At 40.4% G+C, this 25,256-nt stretch overlaps 2 protein-coding genes across 2 annotated transcripts in view; both read left to right on the top strand.

The window, feature by feature from the left end:
- The window catches only part of LOC137294179 (nidogen-like), a 64,668-nt gene extending 62,282 nt beyond the window's left edge, over positions 1–2,386 (top strand). The window contains exon 25 of the mRNA XM_067825170.1: positions 879–2,386. Within this exon, the coding sequence (XP_067681271.1) occupies positions 879–1,018 (140 nt within the window). The 3' untranslated portion in view covers positions 1,019–2,386. The remainder of the gene's footprint in view (positions 1–878) is intronic.
- Positions 2,387–8,885: 6,499 nt separating this feature from the next.
- LOC137295401 (uncharacterized) lies at positions 8,886–21,263 on the top strand. The gene is made up of 3 exons (XM_067826742.1): positions 8,886–9,222; positions 19,151–19,696; positions 21,037–21,263. Exons 1-3 carry the CDS (start codon positions 8,886–8,888, stop codon positions 21,261–21,263), a joined length of 1,110 nt encoding a protein of 369 aa, XP_067682843.1.
- Positions 21,264–25,256: the final 3,993 nt, after the last annotated feature.

The raw sequence follows: 25,256 nt of genomic DNA, 5'->3' as shown, positions 1-25,256 counted from the left end.
GTCCATTTCCTTTCCGAACCGGTAGGAAGGGGAGATAACCGGTGTAATGTTTGTTTTTACTACCTGCGAGGGCGAAAATATCGGGGTTCATATTTTTCGTGCCCTTGGGCAAAATATCACTTTGTTAAGGTGACAGACGTCATGAACAATGCTATGATGTCACGTTTCCTCTGTGACGTTGCGTCCTACATGCGACGTCGGTGGTTGAAATTAGATTTGGGTTAATATTCCTCAATTTGATTTAATTTACTAGTATTCGGAAATAAACAGAATGCCATATTCGTGCCCATATCATACTCTGTTTACGACACTTGTGTCTAGGTATGGATATATATATAATTATATATATATATATATATATATATATTCTCTGTTTAAGACAGATTTCCAAAATGAGTTTTACCTCTGTGCTATAACCATGAATAAATTCAGAATTGCTCCGCTGCAAGTCAGGAAAGACTATGTAAATTCTGGATACGAGGAGACTGAATATCACTTCCTGCTGAGTTGTGTAGCTTAGGATGTTCTCCGTCAAAGATACATACCCAGTAAATATTCTGTATTCCCAACTATGACAAAGTTGCTATCCTTCGTTTCCATGCCGCAAACCATCGTAACAAAGCTCTCGTATAGAATAAGTACTATGTAGCATATATCACTGATCATTAATATCGGACAATGCTATCCCAACCCCTTGCGGTACCTGTACTGGTCTTATGTATCACATCGTTGCATTTGAGTATGCAAAATGTAAGACACTGATTTGGACGGACCAGGACCATATTGCCCATTTTAACTTCCAGGATTTTGGTCTCACAAGTGAGACTTGAAAGGCATCGGAAAGTCTAAAGGTCAATACTGACATCTTTATGTTCCAGTGACCAATGGCTGTGCAGTTAACAACGGCGGATGTCGTTACCTCTGTCTCCCATCACCAAGCGGAGGTCGAACCTGCGCATGCCCCGACGATATCGACCCAAGAAGGTGCAACGAAGTGGCCTTGAAAAAGCGGAAGTGATCTGTCAGCAGCGTCAAACGAACAAAATCTGGAATGAGAGAGTTGCTTAAGTGATCTGAGCGGTCGTAAGAACCATGGTGCTATTTGGTATGCTCGATAATACTCTCAGTGTTCTGATGTGCCAAAGTACTCGTGTATATAGGGTATATTGACTATATCGAGTCGACTGCTATGTATAACCACAAACCATGCTTAACTCCTCGCATCTATCCCGCAGGCCTGTTTAATTGTAACACATACACTCGTCCTTACATTATAATGCAGACTTCAGGAAATATGCCCCTTGATCATATTATGGCACTTAAATGAAATTGCTCAAACAGTATACTGTAATAATGGCATGGATTTTTTGTGGAGTCATCACTTTCAGACCAGGTACAACTTTTTTCTTCACGTCTCTTAAGCTGGGACGAGAGACACTGGATGCTCAAAAGTCAATATGCTTCCTAGGAAATGCGAGTCATCGTTTTATGTGTACTATATGTGTATCATATGTTGTTTAGTGCTAGATGTATTTAACATAGTGTACCATAGGTAGACTGTAGCAGTGTCAGTATGTGTGAGGCCACGGTGAATAGGTTTGTTTTTGGAATCGGAAGTTCGGATTTGTGTCTTTTATGCGTTTTGTACAAACGCCTCCATTGTTTTTATGTATAGCGAGGACTGAGGACTGTTCGATGATTTAAAACATTTTAATTCTTCCAGTCAGAACTTTAGTTGACAGTGTTTTTAACTGTAAGTAAAAGTAGGCTTTTTGTAAGGAACAGCTGCTGGCGACGTTTTACACAAATATGTTAGACGAAGACAAACTGGGTAAATATGAAAGGCCAACGGAAGTGTAGATCTGCACCAGGGCGTATATCCAACTGACTATACTCTAAGCTGTGACTAGCGATTGATACACGAATTCCAATTGTTCCAAAACACTAGTAAGGCTGTTGTGATTGGTAATCACATTGGATTTGTGTATATAAAACATGTCGGGGAGCATTGCAGTTGAAACACTCCTATATTCAGACTGCTTCTTTAAAAAGGTAGTGCTAAACAGGTTATACGGCAGACCAACTCTAATGTACCTATTTCTATCTCAGTAATACGACCCCTGTAGGGACAGACTGACCTAAAGTGTACGTTTTCGGATTGCCGTAATTTGACAGTTTGTAAGAGTTTTACGGTCTGTGTCACCGGGTATCAGCGGTCTGTTAGTTGCTAGTATTCCAATACAGACAATGGCAGACCTCCCAGATGTGAAATGTGCTCCTTATTAATAAAGTTTAAAGCGCATTTTCTACAATACAATGCCGACTGGTGGAAATTCTAGGAATACATAAGGGATGCTCCTGGTTTACTTCACATGTTCTACTCAAACGAAGTTGTAGAACGCATTTTTCATGTTAATTTGTTAATAGCCCATGGCTGATTTACCATACTATTATGAAGGAATGGATGCTGTTTATTTTCTTTATTTTTTTTATTTTGTGTCTGGAATGATTCAGATTAAGAAGGTTTTTACACGAACCATCTCACACCTGGTCGACATTTTATAGAGCTGTACATGTGGCACAGCGTGGCTTTCATGTATCCCCACCATCTCCCCTAGCCCCGGGGCCAGTGCTAGAGTAGTGGGACACGTGGTCTCGCTGCCATTGTAGTCGTTAACCCATTACGCATACCAAAGGGCATGTTTTGTACTCAGTATTTTCTACATTGACGAATAAAGTGTTTTCTATAAAATGTACATTTTTTTCTGTCGAACATCATTCCATTAACAATGGCTGGCTTCGAAAAGAGAGAGTGAGTTAGTTTTACGCCGCACTCAGTGATATTCCAGCTATATGGCGGGCTTCAAAAAGAAAAGTGGAACGATTGTTAAACGAGTTCCAGTACACGTCGAGGAATGTAATTGTTTTATTAACATTCTGTATGACGAGTGAAATTAGCTATACAGATTTCACGACATGTTTACTTTACATTATGTAACACAACGACAAGAAGTATCGAATTTATAACCCTATGTCCTCTGTTGGACTCGTTTTGATTTTATTAACGTTTCTTTGATAAAGGGAACTAACTCTAACTGACATTTACAATAGTTGTCATGGGGCCCTTTCAGTCTGTGACGATTTTCGGTCGGAAATGTGTGTTAATACAGTATACACTGAGCAGAAACTAAGTCCACGAGACTCTAGAAACACAGAGATACATTTCATAGGTTTTAGAACACAGGTAGGTGTTGCAGTGTTGTGCAGGGTCGAATCCACAGTTTCACCGGAATCCTGTCATTAAGGTATAACGCTGCATCAATTCCATAGGTCGATGCTCACATTGTTGATCACTGGATTGTCTAATCCAGATTAAATTAGCTACAGACCGCCATCAAACAGTCGAAATATTGCTGAATACAGCACTAAACAACAAACGGTTGCGCGTCAGTTTGTGTTTTGTGATATTTCATATCCTTCTCATAGCAATCATGAAACATCTCCACGTTCCCAATTCCCATTCAGTTCTATACATTCTTGGGCATGTAATGCTGATTTACCAGAAGGATAACAACAACAGTTACTGAAGAACTTGCTAAAAGATATTTTGGAGTGTAATCAACCTTTTAAAGCCGTAAACACTTCTAACACGATCAGCATTTATTTTAACTGTGCACACTGTGTTTCACAGTAGACATCCCTTGTGTGAGGTCAGACGATATCTCCTAGGAGATATCGCTTTGACAGTATATTTTGCACAATATCCGTCAATGCTATGACGTCATGAACATGATGACATCACAATGCTATGACATAGCAAAATGTAATGCCAGTCGTGGGTTCAGAGATGTAAATCTTTCACTGAAAACTAATGAAGAATGATTTTGGATGATAAATGGAATATCATCAACACTCGTTCATAAAGGTAAAAATATCCTTGGCAAGCCTAGATATTTGTTACTTTATCAACTCAGTAGACACGCGGGCGAGATTCTCTATTTGCACAATTGTCAGAGCGGATAGTCCTAGGCTAGTGTTATGTGCTAAGTTACAGTATAGATTAAGGACACAAAAGGCGTTGCGCTCCAGTAGCTGCCGTTTCAGAGATAGTGTTTAGAATCGCTTATACATTATGAATGGTGATTGGGTCATCTTCATAGATTTGTTATCGACAATGATCCGTGAAACTACTCTCAAGTTAGTAAATGCCTCGACTTCTACTTATTTTAAAGCTTAATGTTTAACAGCAATACATTCCGATACAAAAACTTCTCACTGTCGTGTCGGGTGTGTTCGATTATGGAAAAAACTACCTTCGATTCCTGTTCGTTTAGTCCTTCAGATCTGAACATGATTCTGGAATCGGGGATGATTCTGATATCGGGATCAACCTATTGGTAAACTAGGCCGTGTGAAGGTAACGAAACGTTGCTAACCTTGATCGGTCAATTCATGTTGAACATCGCCGTGAGATCACATGGTTAAACATGGCACTAAGATAAGATTGTCGAACATCGCCGTGAGATCACATTGTTGATATGACACTGAGATTAGATTGTTGAACATCGCCATGAGATCACATTGTTGAACATGGCACTAAGATTAGATTGTCGAATATCGCCGTGAGATCACATTATTGAACATGGCACTAAGATTAGATTGTCGAATATCGCCGTGAGATCACATTATTGAACATGGCACTAAGATTAGATTGTTGAATATCGCCGTGAGATCACATTGTTGATCATGGCACTAAGATTAGATTGTTGAACACTGCCATGAGATCACATTGTTGAACATTGCCATTGTTGGCTCTAACCGAATTTATATTGTGAAACATGGATCTAACATGTCATGATATTAAATATAGCCACTAACTATACTATCACAATAAGTGCCGTATCTTTCATATTAATGATGCTTCTATCTCTCCTATGGATTACCTTGCTATTCCCAGGACAAATGTTCCAGAAAGCTAATGACACAAATGGCGCAAAATCACTGTGAGGCACATAAAGCATTCATAAAAATATCCTGTATGGGCGACTGTTTACGCATAACGACAGTCACAACATGGAGGTGGTCACTGATTATGCGGCTTCAACCAAGGCTTGCGGTGGGTCGAACCAACGCTTACAGACTTGACCACCTAACGTGTTCGTCCCACGCCTTGCGTTGACTGCCGAACAGAACAAAGTGTACAGTCTAACATTGGATTTCTCCATGTCGAGTTTAAAACAATGGGATCTTAATTAGGCTAATCAACGTGAAGAAACCTACCGAAAGTACACCTGAAAATAGGATTTAATCACATAGATACACGTTATCAAAATCATACTAAGCTGAAAATAAGCGCCGACAAATTTTTGCTTGCTTCATTTTAACCACCCTACAAAATAGGCGTATAAGTTCTTTGTGTACGTGATTTGTTCTTTTTCTTCAATAAATATCCTAGCTTTCTATGTCAAACCCTCAGCCATCTGTTTTATCCCAAACCCACCTTTGTAGTTGGACAAGCTCTTAACGGATGAGCTTCAACAAAAAGCTACAGGTTTGATGTGCACGATCCCATGGGTTTAACTCATGTGAATGACAGTCTCGAGTGTTATGTTAACTTTATCCTTCGTTTTATAATGTGTTTATGCGATGTAAATACAGTGATGTTGTAATCATACCGTAAAATTACTCTGTTGAGCTCTCGAGACTCTCTGTGATTTTCGATCGTTGTAAGCGAGGCATGTTCTCGCGAGATTAAAACGAAACACAATCTGTGGATACCAGTTAGAAATCGCACCTTTTTGCCAGACGATTCTTCAGAATTGCCAACATGTGCGTGTCCCTGGAAATTAGATATTTAAGAGAACGTACACTAACTTCACTTCAAAGAACAAAAATCAGTAATATGACGTCTACGGAGGCCTATTCTGGTCGTACATCAGATTCGCTGGACTGACTAACTGTCGAATTTTCCATATACGATTGACGCACATTTGGAACATGCCCTGATCAAGGATACGGCTGAGATTGATGTGGCTGGGACATTTGCCGCCGATGTACAAATATGGTCCAGTATGGTGGAAAAGGACCTAATCACGTAATCTGGCTCCGAACTAATATCCATCACTTGCAATGATTTCTGTCTGATGTGTAATTATCTTATGTATTGTATAAATTCAACTAGATGTTTCGAGAAACAGATTTTGATAACGTCGAATTTGACGGACAGTGATGAACAACCGTCTTGTTCAGGAGCATGCATGTGTGTATTAAATAAATGTAAAATGAAAAACAACACTATTTCCATTTATTATATTTCAGTTGCCCGGGTTACGTCTACAGAGGATGGCAGAATCAAATGAAAAAGTTTCTGCTTATTGCTTCTGATTCTGTGTTTCTTGGGAAGTTATTTCTAGACTGTATTAAATAGATCCATATGAGGATCGGTAACATAAATCAACGATCGTTTTATAAACCACACCACTCTTTCAGACACCCATCAATCTAATACTACTGGATGCAGGTTTTCGGCATGGCTTTTTTGGAGTAAGTGAGTATGGTTTTACACTGTTTTTAGCAATATTCCAGCAATACCACGACCGGGCACACCAGAAATGGGCTTCACACACTGTACCGGAGACCGGGGTCAAATGAAACAAGAGGCAATTGGAACATGGGCGATTACTCGCTAAAGCATAGTGTTGGTGACTAGAGTTATTTCCCTTTGCTTTCCGTTTACACATCCAGGCATTTTCAGCAGCTTCTCATGGCGAGATATACAGATGACAAAATATAATTTGTTTTTCATATGAGTAAGAAAATTTTTCACAGAACGTTACAAATTCTTTGTACAGTAAATGGTGCTTCGTATTTAATTAACTTTTTTTAAGCGTAAAATTGAGATATTACGACATATTCTGAAGTAGAAATATTTGAGAAATCCGAAAATTGTAAATATGTGACGTGACCTGGAACCATGATAGTAAAGCAAGGTTTAATGATAGTTCTTTACTAGTTTTATCATAATAGACAATTTTCAGTGTCATGTTGATCGTATTAGCCCTAGGGGTTAAAGTCTTTGGTGTTCGTCTTTACATTACATTTTGGGCATACAAAAACAAGAATTTTATACAAAAAACATTTTAAATGTCGACGGTGACAAAGGTTTAATATTAATCGATTCCACCTCAACTGATCAAGATAACATCATTTTATTTTGATTTTATCTGGAAAATATACAGATTGTTACATATGTACCTTCATGTTACAATTGCCCCATCCACCTGTTACAATTGCCCCGTGCCATTTGATTGCATTTGGTACGTAATAACTTTGTACCGACATAATAGGGAACTTTAGATGACTCTGAGCTTGAAAGTCGAGATGCCAATGTACTATTTAATAACTATTAACTTTGTGAGCTGTCAACCCCAGTCTGTCGGTGTCCCCGGCCCATGTTGGGAATCGAACCCGGTATTCCAGGTATATGGCGGCTGTCTGTAAATAATCGAGTCTGTGTCATGATCAAGATCATGAGCACCCGTTTAAACAAATGGGATACGATGAAGAGCCACCAAATCAGGGAGCCTGACCATCCGATCCCGTCAGTCATCCGTCACGATTCTGTCCCGGATCTTCACGATTAGCCATTTCCAGATAATAGTATTTTAACATGGCAGATGCTATTTTCCTGAGTGTCTATTCTGCAGTTGTGGGGAATCGAACCCGGTTTATCGGCGTGGCGAGCGAACGCTTTAATATATTTAGGCAATGCTTTTAAATATCCGACTGCTAAGAGCAGGAAAAAAACTGCTCTCGTTAAAGAGAAATGCAGAATCTCTCATTTTTACTTCCATTAATACTCCATGTTTCAATATAAGCAGCTTTTTGCAGATATCACAAAGAGCACGTGGATATAACGTTTGTGTGCTCCATCAAGGAGGGTAATTTGAGACATGGTATGTGATATTAGAGACAAAAGACTTATTTCGATACTCGGAGGCCAACTGGCCATGGGAAGTTACTGCGCAGTAGGTAGAACACGTCGTCTTGAGGCTATGAGAGGTTACAGGATTCAGAAGACAAAATGATGCCCGTGAGTCAGAGATGTAAAGACTGAGTGAATATGGTTTTTAGCCGCTTTTCTGAAACGTCGGTACCATAAATCAACGTTCTTTAAATAAACTACACCACACGTCAACACATCTGTCAATCAAATCCCATTTCTTGAGTGAGTGTGGTTTTACGCTGTCTTTAGCAATATTCCAGTAATATCACGGCAGGGAGCAGCAGAAATGGGCTTCACACATTTTTTGCGGTTCACCACTGTGGGGAATCGAACACGTGGGGGAGAGTGCGCTGTACCCACTAGACTATCGCACAGACGTAAAGAAGCTTAAATGTATGACTATCAAAGTGTGGGGTTTCCCACACTGTGTATATACCGTGCTCATAATTTCTTCACTCGATCACATTTAGTTATGACTGCCTTGAAAAAAGTCAATGGTCACTATTGTCCAGTGTTTGAATCCCAATCAAATGAGTAATGACGTGTCAAGGACATACATACATACATACATACATACATACATACATACATACATACATACATACATACATACATACATACATACATACATACATACATACATACATACATACATACTTCGTTTTCGTAACCACAAACTTTTAGCACTGCGTGTCCCTTACTGTTTCCTGGTCATATAAGTAATATGAGGGGTGAATGAAGTTTTGTCTGACCCCTTCAGACACTGGGCTTATTTCGCCTTAGGAAACAGCAAATGTTACGTCACAGAAATTCAATGACGTCATAAAGGAAAGACGTCACAGAGCCACATCAGTATCGTCAATGAAAGATTTAGCGCAAGATGGATCTGACATCTGGAGGTGGCTCTTTGGGTAGTGGCTGCGGGTTAGACTTTCTACCGGGGAATTGTGACGTATGCAAGCAAAAACACGTTCGTGTTACGTCCTTCCACTGTAGGTCCCATTTCTACTGTAGGAGCTGTTTAGAGTTTGCGCCCAAGTTTCGTAGGCGTAAAGATTTCTCCTGCCCCACGTGCAGTGACCACAACAAACAGCGGACTTCAGACAATCTCCAGGAAGTTGACAAATTCATGAGAACACAAACTTCTGGTCAGACAAACGAGGACTTTGAGGAAGTAGTGTTTGGTGTTGGGGGATCAAATATCGTGTCTTGGAAAGGTGAGTGTTGTTTTTAACTTATTAATGATAATTCTTAAGATCGATTATGATAAAAGATATCCAAGCGTGAAGTGTGTTCTGTCGTCACACCAAAGACCCAGTTCGATGCTTCAATAGAATATAAGACTATTATCCGTTCCACCAATATCCACCACTCGCGGCGAGCCTCCCCCTGAAAGCGATAGTATTTAAATGAGAATCACTCACTCAGCATTTAAATAAATTAAAGTATTGTAGTTTTTTTTCCAGCCAAGCTTGGGTTTTTAAACAGTGCTTTCACGACACGCTAGACGTGGCGTACAGTACTAGCCGTTATGCTGTACTACAAACAGAGGTTCGATCCACAAAACGTTTGTAGCATATCATTTGTAAGTCTTTCATAAAGTATACACGTAGAGTAACGATATGTCGTAATGTCACGGACACTTTGTCGATCCGGAGCCAGTGTTGTATTATATTATGCAGTGACCAGACACGATAACTAGACCGTACCCTCTTGACCACCTTGTCACTTTAGTCGACTCTTCACGGGGCTATAGTGAGGAGAAAGTCGGGCGGACCTATGGTCCAAGTCGGTGCCTTTATTTGTTGATTCAAGAGACGGTGGGGTAGACGAAGACCCGTGTTCGATTCCCCACATGGGTACAATGTGTAAAGCCTTGGAATATTGCTAAAAACGGCATAACCATACTCACTCACTGACTGCTGACACAGTCTGAAGCCGGTTGTGGTCAAATTTCCTCATGTCAACTGACAGCCGCATTTCTGAAAGTTCGGGTTCTTTGAGATCCACCAAGCTCTGTGCAAGATCCACTAACTCAAAAAAACTCCTACGAAATTAAGAACATGCTCACAGTCAGACATGGTTTTGTTGAAACTGATGCCTCTAGATTTTTAAGACTGTGAACGAGTGCTCGCGACATGTGCTCTTACAATATAACACCTTTCAAGCAACGTTGCAGATGTAACGAATAGAGAATTACGTCCTTAACATAGAAAGAAAGGGACAATAATATTTTTTTTAAAAAATGCAATTAAAGATAGGACGATTTGATTCAACCATCACTCATTCCTGTAGAAGTTTAGTAAACGTTATTTATGGCTTGGTAATTGTGTGTAAAAATACATTGGTTCAATGAAATCTTGTGTAAAAAACGTGTTTACAACTACATGGTCACTGTCCCTTTCAATTTTATGTACGTAAACAAATTTGTTGATTTAAAAAAATAAATATGTTTAAGATAATAAGCATTACTTGTGACTTTGCGAAAATAATACCTTTGAATTAAATTATAGACAAAACTAAATAATTGAGATACTTTCAATTTAAACCCAAACCCACCCTCGAACCAGAAAGTCGCTGCAGAAACAGCTCGTTTGACCGGCTTCATATATCCATACGATTATTGCTCGGCAATGCATATTAAAAATTGAATAAAAACACCGTGCAACTATTATTTCAAATTATTGGATATTAACTTGGCCTGAAGATAAGGGAATTCGTGACGGACATGTTTGAAATAGTTTATATAACGTGCAGCGAGTTGTGTCAAGGACATGCATAGAAACTGGAACTCGGTTATCAGTTTCTGATGAAAGTTGCAAGAAGGTACAGAATGAAATGGAGACATGTCTAAATATGTCTCTGTATGTTAGCATTTAAATGCCAGTTTATATGGTTGTGGCAGGATTGCGATCAATACTAGAAAAGGTGAACACGTACTGACGCGTGCGCGTATGGGCCAGCTTTCTTCATTAGAATCCCTATTTTGACTAGGTCCATATGTATGAGTGTTTGCTCCTCAGGTGTTCGTGACGGGTACCACAGGGTGCACTCACATTTACGTCCGAATGTCTCTAATTCATAGTGATTCTTAAACATGTGCTCATGATGACGTACCATCGATCAGAGACGCACCATCGATCAGAGATATACCATCGATCAGAGACGTACCGTCGATCAGAGACGTACCATCGATCAGAGACGTACCATCGATCAGAGACGTACCGTCGATCAGAGACGTACCGTCGATCAGAGACGTAACGTCGATCAGAGACGTACCGTCGATCAGAGACGTACCGTCGATCAGAGATATACCATCGATCAGAGACGTACCGTCGATCAGAGATATACCATCGATCAGAGACGTACCGTCGATCAGAGATATACCATCGATCAGAGACGTACCATCGATCAGAGACGTACCGTCGATCAGACACGTACCATCGATCAGAGACGTACCGTCGATCAGAGATATACCATCGATCAGAGACGTACCATCGATCAGAGACGTACCGTCGATCAGAGACGGAAACGGCTGTGGAAAATCTGTCTTAGATTTCAGACATTATAATATGCACTTATCTACCATACATATATTCAGAGTTACAATAACACATGACTGTCTTTCGACCCCCTTCGACATGACTGACCACGCTCCTCACTTTCCATGGTTGCCAAAATGGTTATTCACGTGAAGATGCTGTTTATGAACTACGTGAAAAAAAAAAGTTGATTTAGCCTGGTTGTTGTTTAAAGCCGCACTCAGCAATATTCCAACTACACCACGGCGGTCTGTAAATAATCGAGTCTGGACCAGACAATCCAGTGACCAACATCATGGGCATTATGATATGCTATTTAATTACTTATATGGCGTTCGTTGAGTCATTTCATTTTTGCAATACTAAAAAATTAGAATTTGTTTTCACAATGAAAGTGTTTACCAACAATTTAATTGCAAAATATTTCTGAATTTAATAGGTAGTACCTGTAATAGATGTATTTTGACTCATGTGCCACTAGTAATATCCCCATGATGTGAACAGCTTTTTGATGAGTGAGTAAGTTTAGTTTTACGCCGCATACAGCGGTATCCCAGCTATATAGCGGTGGTCTCGACTCTGGACCACACAATCCAGTGATCAACAGCATGAGCATCAATCTCAGCAATTGGGAACAGATGACATGTGGCAATCAATTCAGCAAGCCTGATCTTGTTAGTCGCCTTTTATGGCAAGCATGGGTTGCTGAAGACCTATTTCATGGGTAGCTTTAGGATAATCAGAAGATGCCATTTGTTCGGTAATGACAAAAACAATAACCCCCTGGATGCCGTGGTTTTTTCAGGTGCACATGTTCATTTGATTTGAAAAGTGAATATTGTACCTCTTGGGTTGCTGAACACCAGTTGTAACCCGAATCACAGGCAAGCTGTAGCGCAAATGAGGTTGCGCAGCATAGAGAATATGACAAGTCTTCGAACAAAGGTTGGCTACGTAGTTTCCTCGCTTCGGATCGAAAAATATTTTTCATCTCAAAATATCGCCACCACCAAAGGTACGCTCCCGTTTCCTCACTTAGTTATGGTCTCACATTTCCTACCTAATGTTTAATAATTACTCACGTGAAATATGTTTTATTCAACATTTTAAGCGCCACTCATGGTATTCAAATCGTTCTTCGCCTCCATTATCCCTGCCAGCTTCCGGATGGACGAAGTGACGGTACAAGAATAAGCAGAAATTGAAAAGAAATACCATATTGCCTAATTTTATCATGAACCTGTTGGGGTTTATTTATCTGATCTGTCGTCACTATTGTTAGAATTTTCGTAACATTTATTCTATATAAATACTTCTGGTGTAATGAGCGAATGAAGCAGGGGAGGTAACTGTAAGTGTTCTATGTGGAATAATACCCTCCTGTTCCTTCACTCCTTTGAACCGGAAGCTGGAAGGGGTAATGGAAGCAAAGAACGGTCTGATCTACCACGAGTTGCGCTTAAAATATTGAATAAACAATATTTCACGTGAGTAAGTGTTCAACGTGGGGTTGGTGGGTGGGTGGTGGTGTTACTGGACGTGGACACCAGTCCTATTAATATATATGTAAACTTCTAACACCATTAGATTTGACACTAACACTTACATTTGAAATGAATGTTGGTAACGTTAGATGTTGGGATGCTGCAGAAATGGATAAGGAACGAAGCAAGAATTCACATCTTCACACCCTGAAATCAAATCTGATTTTTAAAAGTCATGTATGCATGCTAGAATGACTCACTTTAATCTGTGTGAGTAATCAAGTTTATTTCTTCTCCTTCATAATTCCGCTTGCAGTCTGTTTGTCTCCAAGTAAGGACCACGGATTGCAAAATATTTCTAAATCGGGTACAGCTTTTTTATATATGAATACAACACACGGCAATGGATACTCGACAATAACAGCTGGTTGATGTTTTTGTATAAGTTACTGAAAAAGAATGACTTAAGAAGCTGCCATGTTAAATGTGCTAGATGACATCTTTAACGGAGGGGACGTAAAGGTAGGTGGAACAGCGCAAAGTCGCACATGTACCTGCTACACATCGGTACAGGGCAAGAGTATCTGCGGGTTTGTGTCATAACGATTTTAGTCGAAATATCAACGTTCATATCACGGTCCTCGTCATCAGAGTTTAAGTTACTGCCGATGGTCAGTATACAAGTCCAAGTTGGGATGATCCCTCTGACATGGCTTTAAAGTCCGTTTGGCTCAAAAGCGGACCGATGAATTGCAGTCTAGCTCGAAAACTACTAGACATAACATACTCAGTGAAACGCTGATCATAGTCAGAACATTATACCAACTCCGTGAGGTTTTTCAGAATATTTTCCCTTAAAATACAAAAGTAAAAAATAAAAAATAAACAAACTATCATTAGAAATATTCCAATTTGACACAGTTCACTATTTGTTACGAGGGAGGAGTGCAGAGAACGGGACAGCTAAGTGTTAACGTTAATGTATGGCACTTACGACTATCTTTGCGCTATGAGAGCTTCCAAAATCTAGGCCCGGTATCTTGACTCCATCTCACAGTCTAGTAAGGTAACTCTGCGATGTCTCCACTTTTAACCAAATTAAAGGATTGAATTACTCTATTAAACACTACACTTAATTACCGTAATTTAAACATTACGTCCAGTCATCCACGGTTACCTTTCCAATACCCCACACCAACGTTATCTGTGTCAGACCCTGATGTAAATGTCAACCTCTCCACTGTGGTGAGGGCTTATTTAAGTTGGATAACTTGAGCACAGTCTGCTTCCTAATTGAATAAAATATGTTTCAATCAATCAATCAATCAATCAATCAATCAATCATCGTCAACCACATACCACGGGCTCAGGATAAGTCGATATGAGAAAGGGCGGTGCTGTAGCCTATTGGTTAAAGCCGTCCCTCGTCAAGCCGAAGATCCGGATTCGATTCCCCACATGGGTACAACGTGTGAAGCCCATTTCAGGTGTCTGCCGTGGTGAGACTGGTGTAATGTTGCTAAAAGTGGCGTAAAACTCACTCACTCACTCGATTTGGGGATTTCAGGGAGTTGATTGTTATGTAGGTCGGGAAGCAAAGCTCATGTTCATCCTTTGCTGCTGTGTCATCAAATGTCATCAGATGTCATTGAATCTCATTGATGTTGCTGTGATTTTTTGCAATTTCCATGATAGTGAGGGATGTCGCAGTTTATTTTCACCCACTCCAGAAATAGCTTGCCGTTCATTCCTGAGTTCTCGCCGTCCTTGACCGTGGCTCAATGAAGACGACGTCGCAGCCGGGATGGAGAACCTGATTAGCATGGTTAGGCTGAAGAACGAAGAGTCAGCTTTTCTCATTGGTTTCGCTCTTCTTAAAGTACCACCTGGTACCAACAGATTGCTGGTTGTGTGAGAGACAATTACCAACGTGTCATCTGAGAAAACAGGCTCAGGTCCTTCACGTTTCTGCTTGATGGTTCGGAGATAATGATTTGGCATACATATCTTGTACTTTGTAACAACTATGTTTCAGGGTTATTTCCGAGAGACTACAGTCTGTCTGATGTAACAAGGGCGGTGGGGTAGCCTAGTGGTTAAAGCGTTCGCTCGTCACGTCGTAGACCCGGGTTCGGTTCCCCACATGGGTACAGTGTGCGAAGCCCATTTCTGGTGTCCCCTGCAGAGATAGTGCCGGAATAGTGCTAAAAGCGGCGTAAAACCACACTCACTCATTTGTGTTTGACAGTATATAGTAGCAGGTAGAACGTTAGGTCAGTCTAAGTAAAGTTAGTCTTGGTATTATTCGTTATACCCCTGTACTGAGCCTTAAATCCCCTAGTAGGAGGTCGTGTCAGGTAGCCTTTGAGATTGACCAATCAGAGCACAACTTACCAAATCGCGAAAGTGGACATTCGCACAAACGTTTTGAACTTTTACCCACGGAAGGGTTTGTACCCGAACAATTACAAATGCTATTTTCCCAACGATCGCTTCTGGGTGATGCACGTGGAGCACGCCTCAACACTGTCAACTGTGGGTTAACAGTCGCTGAAAATAGCGTTTTTTGTAAATATTCAAGGACGTCAGCTTGCAGAAATATTGACAGTTGTAACTATGCCATCAGAAAGTCCTGAACGTATATACTGCAGATCATATATCTGTGTTTTATGAGGATTTTCGTTTGTTGAGGGATCAGTGTCAGTGACTTAGCAATTTTGTGTATTCCGCCAAACCCTAAACAGTAGTTGCCGTCTGATTGGTTAAATCCGTTCGTGCGTCTCGCGTTTGATTGGACGGTCATAGGTCGCTGAAAGGTTACCTGACGCGACCTCATACTGGGGTTTATTAGACTCAGTAGAAGTGTACAACGAATAATACTGAGACTGAGTTTTCTTAAACTGCACGTTAGGTGCATGTTTGCGCGTTTTGCGCTGTTCTTTTTACACATCACAGTGAACTACATTATCATGTAAACGTTACACGATAAACACCTTTTTCCAGTGAATGGTATAAATATAGCAAACAGCAGATGTGGTTTGAGACAGTGTATTCATTGACATGAACTATATTCACATTAAAAAGGCTGTTCCTGATTTAGAATTAGTTCGCAGTATGTCTTTCTCATATTGAGACAAACAGATTATAAAACATAATTCATGTTTTATACCCACATTAACGCCATTAAAACTTCTTTCTGACGAGAACCGTGTTGTTTAAAGTGAGTGAGTGAGTGAGTGAATTTAGTGTTATGCCGCTTTCATCACTATTCCAGTAATATCACTTCCGGGGACATCAGAAATGGGCTTCATACATTGCACCCATCTTGGGAATCGAAAGCTGGTCTTTGCGTGACGAGCGACCACTCTAAACCACTTGGCTACCCCACCGCCAGTGCTGTTTAAAACACCAGCAGCATAAAGCGTACTGTTTTGCTACATCCCTTTGATGAAACAAACAAACAAACAAACAAACAAACAAATAAATAAATAAAAGAAAAATTAAAAGTAACCGTTGAGCATTGCTTGAATAACAGCTATGATTCTAAATATAACATTTGTAAAAGCATTATGACAATATGAATCTTTTTAGGTGTTTCCTCACTCAACACAAATGGTCGTTCTAAGTATAGCTCAAAAGTAACATGAAAAAGTCGAATAACGTAATCAGAAAATGCATCCGACATTTTAAATAGAATAGACGTCTTCATAACGTGCTTGAGTAGGCGGATAAGAACGTCAAATTAGTCTGCCTTTTTGAATTATGACGTCATTCAGCAAGGACAAATGTATTACTTGTTTTGATATTTCTGTACTTTGCAAACAAGAAAAAAAAACATAACTGGGTTTGTTACTTTTCAGTTTCGTAAAGTCGATTTGTTCTGTTTATATGAAATCAAGACAACGTGATCCAACAATTTTGTCAGCAGCCTAGACTTTGTTTGTGGAGAAGTGTTTGGTTTATATACATGGGCAATCAGTTCCGATCAATACTTTCGCAGGCCCCAGTAATATTCTGAAAACTTGAGAGGGCGTTTTGTTCCGGGATTATTTCTTGACACGAAAGGACACATAAAACATTATGTTACGACTTCACATTTTCCTGAATTAAAATACAGTAACCATCATATCACGAACGAATAAAGTGCAGGTGGCTGGACTCACAAGACTTTTTGTCCTCAACGTGCTTATTGAATCTCCATTTGAAATAAATTGTACATCTTTCTAAAACATGGGTCGTTATTGTGGTGGTCGTATGGTGGTCTACAGGAGACTTGACATTCTCGTCTTCAAATAATGCCCCGAGAAACCGGTAACATGTGACGACAACGCAACAGCTCCAGACGAAAGACACTTTCTGGTTCAGTGTTTTCGTAGTTACGGCCTTCTCGCTGTCGTAACTGAAGACGAAAATGCCTGGAAGAGTTGCGTCCCTTGTGTGCGCTAGGAAGCTAAGTACAAAACAAAACAGAACTTTATTGCATTTCAGGCCGTAGGACAACGGCATATGAAGCTTAAGATCACATTATGTACATTTTGGTGATATGGCTGGTACACACACACACACACACACACACACACGCACACGCACACGCACACGCACACACGCACACACGCACACACGCACACACGCACACACACAAAATAGTAGTACATAGTGGTTTCTTTTCCACAGGGGACTTACATCATTCTAATTTTTCACAGAAAATTTACTGAAAAGAAGTGTCTTGTACCAGAACATGACAGTGTTACAAATTATAAAGTTTTCGTGGTTGACCAACTTCTTTCATTTTGAAAGAATTGATTTAACAGAATTTGGTCTTTTGTGAAAGCAAAGGACCCAGATTTTCGAAGCTCTCTTAGCGCTAATTATATATATAAGTCGTAGGTGCGATGTATTAACATTAACTTACAACTATCTTAGCGCTAAGAGAGCTTCGAAAATCTAGGCCTTGGTTCCTAGAATCAACAAAATAGGGACATTCTGAAACTGCACGATATTCATCACTGATAGAGGTACTACAGAGTACATATACGCGCATCCATATTCGCACTCGCGGGCTCTCCTAAACTGGTCATCGTCCGAGATCTACTTGACCTTTTGGGCTTTAAGACAGCTTGAACCTGACTCTCCGTGATATTGATTAAAGAAAGGCATTAAACCCCACTCACTCACTCACTCACTCACTCACTGTTTTCATAAAGTTCCACAAGTTCTTACTGTCCTAAGTGCTGTTATGCAACAATCTCATAATTTGATGTCTTGTAAAATCACACGTTAATAATTAAAAAAAAACCAAACCCTATGAATCTGATATGTATTTTCATCGCTGGCATATAGAACGGCAAGGGACGTGGGTACACACTGTATGCCATTCGTGTGTTTAGCATCTGTGTGGACGATAATAAACCATCGCGCATATCCTAAGGCTGCAGGCTTCATAACAACCATGCACTGTCTTAGTACTTGACCCGCTTCATGTGCATGTCTCTATTGAACAGATGGATTATACAAAGATTGTTTTGGATTATCGCCACGAAATACAGCAAATTAGTTAATACACGTTTTATTTATGCCATTCCTGTTCGTCGCCATTGGTATCGTCATCAGTATCATTATCGTCATTACTAGTTAAACAGGTGCGGGTGCGGGATTCTTTTTCGGGTCGATCCACGCTCACTTTGTCTTGTAATACTTGACTATTGTTGTTAATTATTAAGTATGACGTAAGTGGCATGGCATTGCATATTGGCCGATTCCCTCCCTCACTCACTTACAGGTATCTCCGCCACAGATATCTGAGCTACACGTCTCTCTCCGAAACGTTTTTCAACAATATGGGAAGGTGTATTCTGAAAGTTCATTCTTTTGAAATGCAGATTATTTCACTGTGAAATAAACCATGATTTATTTAAATACCGGTCATATTGTACGATTAAACTGGCATGCCTGATTTGCACGCATGCACGCTTGCACGCTCGCACACACAAAGACACACACACACACACACACACTGTCACCTTTACCGGCACCACCGCCACTGTAGCCCGTGCTGAACAATATCATACAATTAACTACAAACCAAACATACCACTCACTCACATATTTGTCCTCCACAGGTGATCCTCAGTGTTCTGACGAGGAGTCTGACTTAACAGGAAACAATGACGAATGGGAAAATCTGCTCAGGACAGTGTCACGTGACACGCAGCAGCAACCAAGATCCGGTATTGAGCAGCCAATCGAAAGACAGACCTCATATGGAAATCAGAAAATACCGCACACTTTTGATGGAAATGCCCCGATGGCGAGGTTTACTACCAAACCAGGAATTATGGGAATGGCACCTGCTACGTCATATCTACAGCTCAAGCTCCCAACAGCGGAGCCTTCTGAGTCGAGCAAATCCTCGTCCATCAGTTCCTACGAGGGCTCTTCCGGGTCGTCGTCAAACAACAGTCAGACATCTTCGATGGAGATCAAACTGAGCCCAACCAGCTCCAGGCTCCGAGGTCACAAGAACCATATTGCTCGGTCCCATTCTTCCTTCTGTAGTAGCAGCGTCTCCAACGACAACGACGACGGGGATCGTCTGGAGGTGAAGGGGTCGGTGGTTGGAAGTCGTTACTCCAGACAGGCTCAGTGGCTCTTCAGTGCAAGTCCCGGTAAGCCACTTTCTTAATATCAATCTCACGTAGACACAATCCTCTTGAAAATCCGGGTTTAAATTTGTCTTCTCTTTCCAATGCTTGTTTGTGATAAAAGTAGACAAAAAGGTCGCTGGCTTGGTTGTATGCATTTTATCGTATCCCATTTGTGCACATTGATGCTCATGGTGCCTTCCTTCCACTTTTGTCTCATCCGCGGTGTCTGAGTGGGTTAAATGGCTGACTGTGTGCAGGTGATTAAGTGCCTGACATTGAGATTGTGGGTTCGAAACCACTCATGCCAACAAAAGTACTAGAATCTGTACTTTACTGAGAAAGTCTAATCCAAAATATGGAATGTGTTACAATCACTGGATTGTCCGGCAATTGTAAACATGGTTTCTCCTAGACCTCAAGCAGTCACCATCGAAAATGTGTGCTTACCTTCTTTTGGCTGGCAGTATATGAGCAGACAATGTCGTATGTCAGATCTACAGGCACACCAAGTGAAATGTTTGCAAGCCCATTTCTGGTGTCCCCGCCCATCATATTGTTATAATATTGATAAAAGCGGCTTGAAACTGCGCTCACTCACTCGCTCACAACAAATACGTTTTTAAACATGGACTCACACCACTAGGAGGAGGATCCGACATATTTAAATTAGGGCTTCATTATGTAATGTGTCTAATCACCATCAGTAATATCGTCATTTTGTTGAAATATATCACGAACAGAGTTAGACATATTATTTGTAAACATTTTTACTTCATTTACACATGGAATCTGCACATTCTTTAAACCTCCCCCATCTATCCTAAGACACCCTTCAAATCCCTAAACTTCACCCCCACCCGCTCATACGATGTAGTCAGTGGACAATCGCTAGTCTGACGTATACATGCAACAATTAAACTGAATGACAAATGAACTGTTCACTTGAAAACTGGATTAGACCACACAGTTACGTTACTTGGCTGAACACAGTGACCACTGCAAGATGAGTACCCGCAACGCAATCGTGCTACCAGTATTGGCACCTCACTATCGAATAACTGTGCAATCCTAGAAGGGACATTGTCACGTTGTTGCCCTCTCAAAGACAAGCACATAGAGGCAAAAGAGACACAGCGACAAATGACCGAAAAGTCGCGTTGTCACATTGTCGCATTTGGTTAATTTTGCCTCTTATCTCTGTCCATTCTGGGATTCCATATATGACACTCATTCGTAACTACTCGCCTCTTTCCGTAACCTGCTTGCCGGAATGACCCGAGTAGTTACGAATGATATGACACTGTGTTTGTTTTGATTACTAACATTCAACTCACAGAAACATGTTTTGTTTGTGCTGGCAGAGGACTATCCTGATGACGCCAGAAAGAAGCGCCCCAACACCCCGGTGAGTTCCCGAACCAGCGTTAGCCCCGAGGGTCATGGAAGGAGTGGTTCGGGGGCGTCATTCGAGCGCTGGATGGAGGAACTAGGGCAGGTGGAGGGGCCATTATTCAAAGACAGCGACACTCCGTTCTCATCGGAGGAGAAGCTACCGGAAGTCGAGAAAGATGACTTCTGGGATATGTGATGTTTATCCTCAATTTGAATTACTTCGTCTGCACGGTAATAGCGTTTACTGCGCTTGTTTTCAAGAATAAATTTTAATATTTTTAAAGTTTTACAACCATTGAATGATAGATTGAAATGTCTCATATGTAGCACTTTGTCACCCACGGGTTTCTTTTCTGTATTATCTGGCCAGTTAGACCCAATTTAGGAATTAAATGGCTTGTTTAAAGTTAGTTAAACACGGAATACATATACATTAATATTAAGTTATTTATGACTGTATATATTCCATATAAGCATGTATATTCATGGATGTGTGTGTATCTTCACACACAGACGCGCGCGTCCTCGTATAAGGTATATGTTATGGATAACGAATGAAGTCAAATGTGATTATAGATGTATGACTATATGTTTTCGTCACGTCAAACGTACTGTTGAAATAAAACTAACTGCATTGCTCATTATCAGGTATGTTGTTTGTGCCTACTTAAAGATGAAATGCGAGAGCCACAATAAACTCGGTGGGCCTTGTGGCCGCAAGAGTTGTATACTCCCCAGGGAGTTGAGATTGATAATACTGTGTGACACTAAGATTCACATCCAATGATCGAGTTGCATAGATATGTGCGCTATATAACTAGCCTGTAATAATAATGATAATCCACAATAATAATACCAGTGTATGAAATAAGCCCAAACCCCAGTCGGTCAACGTGAGTAACTTCAAAATTTAACCATACCAGACAATCTGAAGAAAATAAATCAATTTTTAGTTACAATGAATACTTCATTGAACCATACTGTTACGCTACAGCTCTATGCATCAATAGATATTGCATTTCGGTGATACTGTATCGTACAAGCTGTGCCTTGAGTTTGCACAATTTCCACGCATCATCATCGATGTTTCAATGATAATATATATAAACGCAGTGCTTTGAGCTTGCCATACAATAGTCCCATGTTCAAACAGTAAATCTAAATGAAACGCTCAATTTGACAAAAATAGATTTTAAGATATGGTAGTCAGGTGCATGGAACATGCCTAACATACTTTCCAGACCATCGGGCTGGCTAGCTGTAATGTTAGACCGTCCATCAGAAATCTAGCCCGTCTTTAGCGGTTGGAAGGGCCTTATTTCGTACACTGATCAATAAGCGATAAATCACAAGGAACAACGAGGAAAGATGCCTGAGTTAATTGATGATTAAACACTGACGTCATATCTGGACATCTGAACGTGAACACAACTAGATAAATAAGACGACCTTCATTTTCAGTGGGGAAGTAAGTTCCAGGGAGTTGTTCCCCTTAGCTGTAGCTGGACAACGCACAAAGTGTCCGAATGGTCCCATGAAAAAGCGAGATACAATAATCAACAGTGACATTCACGTAAACGACGTGATAGTTGACAAAATATGTGTACCAAACTTAATGCTACTCCATCCCCATTCACTAAATGGACTTGTCCGACATTGTCAAGGTCAGATTGTATTCCTACAGTCTTCATTATTTAACGAAGGTTAGAATGTGTCTAAGGATTGTGCAGTATATTAACATTAAGAGGTTGTACTCACAAGGCTGTACACAACCTCTTAATGCTGGAATCTCACGAAAAGATTACGTGCAATATATCAATCGTGACTCTCTGTGGTGTTTTATAGCACGGTAAACATCTCTGTGTATTAAGTATGGTACTTATATCTGTTATGTGAGATGTTTTGTCGCGACATTGACATTGAAAGTCGGTCAATCAACGTGGGTTTAGCCAATATTAGGTTGAATCTTATGTCTCTCTTCGCATCAGGGGGCTGTGATATAGTATAGTAGTTAAAAGGTTCGCTCATTAAGTCGAAGACGGGTTTGATTCCGAACATGGATAAACTGTGTAAATCCCAATTCTGGTGACGTCCCGGGTAGTGATATTGCTGGAATATTGCTAAACTAAGTAAAGCCACACTCACGCACGTATCGCAGAATAACAGGCATGCCTTGGAAAACTGGGAACTGACCTTGACACCGATAACATTTATAAGGAAGAGATTGTTCGCTATAGGTAAATATAACCAGTCAGTTGTCACAGTCAGTAGCGCAGGTCATTTATCGCGAGGGTTTACTAGAACAATAGAAATGGGTACAATCACCGGTGAACATAACGTGTAATGCTTCACAGTCTGTGATTACCAAGGGCGTCTAACACGAAGAAACATTTACTGAAGTTAACTTTAATTCCCATTCTTTAACACTTCACTAAGGTTACCTTACGATCACCTTAGTGCTTTGGAAAGAGGACCCAGGTTGTTTGGTGAAAGGAGCCTCTGGCCAAGGACCTGGTACCGACAAACTCAGGACGCCGCCAATCACATTTGCTGAACTTGAGAAGGTGCTGCAAAAGGAATAAAATCGAAACTGGGGACTTTGACAAATCGTAGCGGGTTTAGGCACAACCGATCTAAAAACGTCACGTTTGTACTTCTCCATCTCATTCCTAGCCTCATCAAGATCCTTGTCACTACTGGATGTCATTCGTTCTCGGTTCATCACGAGAAACTAATATCTATTACAATTTTGGAAATTATAATTGTTATCGACTATCCTCGACGTATGTAGGGTTATGTATGTGTGTGGGTGCACGTGTGCGTCCTGTTAAGGTTCAAATGCAAAACTGTTCCCAAAGGACAAAAGACAACAATTCCAAATGTAGTCGTTCTAAATTTGTTCAAGTTGATTTAAAGGCATTCTTGTATGCAGTTTTATTTCAGGTTCTCGCGCTCCATATAAGCGCAGAATGGTCATACGGGTAAAAATATCTTTGACATTGTACACCCACTTGTACCTTGTATTGTCGTATAGCCTTTTCACCCACGTGTCGACGACGCACGAGCTAGACTCCCCACCCCCAGACGCGGTATATGATGTCACCCCATCTCCTCATATAGTTTTGTGATAGTGCACAAGAGGCGTATACCAAGATATTAAATATCTCTATTTTAAACTGACTAACGAACGAACGAACGAACGAACGAACGAACGAACGAACGAACTAACTAACTAACTAACTAACTAACTAAATAAAAAATGAACAAAAAACCCAAACAAACAAACAAACAGAACAAACCACATTCACGCTGTTTCATTCTTATTGTTTTCAGGTGTAAAATTTGCGTTCGAAACGATGATCAACAAATCACATGACCTGCGAACAAAAGATGCAAGTTCCTGTATTTTCCATCGTAAGTGCCATCGTTTTTTCAGATGCAACCTGTTTGTCAGTCACTCTTATTGACAAAACAACAATTATGTTATCCTTAAAATGGCAAGCCATCCTTGACACACCGCATTACAGTAAATGGTCGCTTTAAGTGTGTGTCCAGTTGTTTGTTGATCTTCTCGGTGGAACAATGTATCCCCTTCCCTTTTAAAGTAAGTCCAACAGATGATATGGTCGCAAAAAATATATTATTCAGCCTAACAAGACTTGCCATGTGTGCGCGAAGCAATATATATAGAAAAATCGACAAATGATTGATTACTAGTCAATACTGGTATATTTTTAGGCCTTAATATGTATTATAGCAACATGATGTTAAAACACACCTCAGAAATATTAATACAAAGTGATATCAGGTATTCATCTATATTTTTGCACCATGGTATTTGATTTAGGCCAGAAGGTCGCAAGAGAACATCAGTAGATATACAGATTACTGACCCCCTCTCAACTCCTCTAACAAACTACGGGTTTTGGAAGCGGTGGGGAAGCCTAGTGGTTAAGCGTCCGCTCGTCACGCCGAAGACCCGGGTTCGATTCCCCTCATGGGTACAATGAGTGAAGCCCACGTCTGGTGTCCGACGAAGTGATATTGCTGGATTATTGCTAAAACGACGTAAACCCATACTCACTCACTCTTTATAGGTTCATCTGTACTTGGTGTGACCTCTATATGACATATTCAGAAACATCAGCTCATGATGTACCAATATTCGGGATCGTTCGATGAAGACCTA

Source organism: Haliotis asinina, chromosome 8 (genome assembly GCF_037392515.1).
Source record: "Haliotis asinina isolate JCU_RB_2024 chromosome 8, JCU_Hal_asi_v2, whole genome shotgun sequence".
NCBI lineage: Eukaryota > Metazoa > Mollusca > Gastropoda > Lepetellida > Haliotidae > Haliotis > Haliotis asinina.
This window is presented reverse-complemented; position numbering and strand designations above follow the sequence as displayed.

Coding starts and splice junctions, on each gene's coding strand:
- LOC137295401 (XM_067826742.1), top strand. CDS start 8,886: ATGGATCTGACATCTGGAGGTGGCTCTTTGGGTAGTGGCTGCGGGTTA. Junction 9,223..19,150: donor AAATATCGTGTCTTGGAAAG/GTGAGTGTTGTT, acceptor TGTCCTCCACAG/GTGATCCTCAGTGTTCTGAC. Junction 19,697..21,036: donor GCTCTTCAGTGCAAGTCCCG/GTAAGCCACTTT, acceptor TTGTGCTGGCAG/AGGACTATCCTGATGACGCC.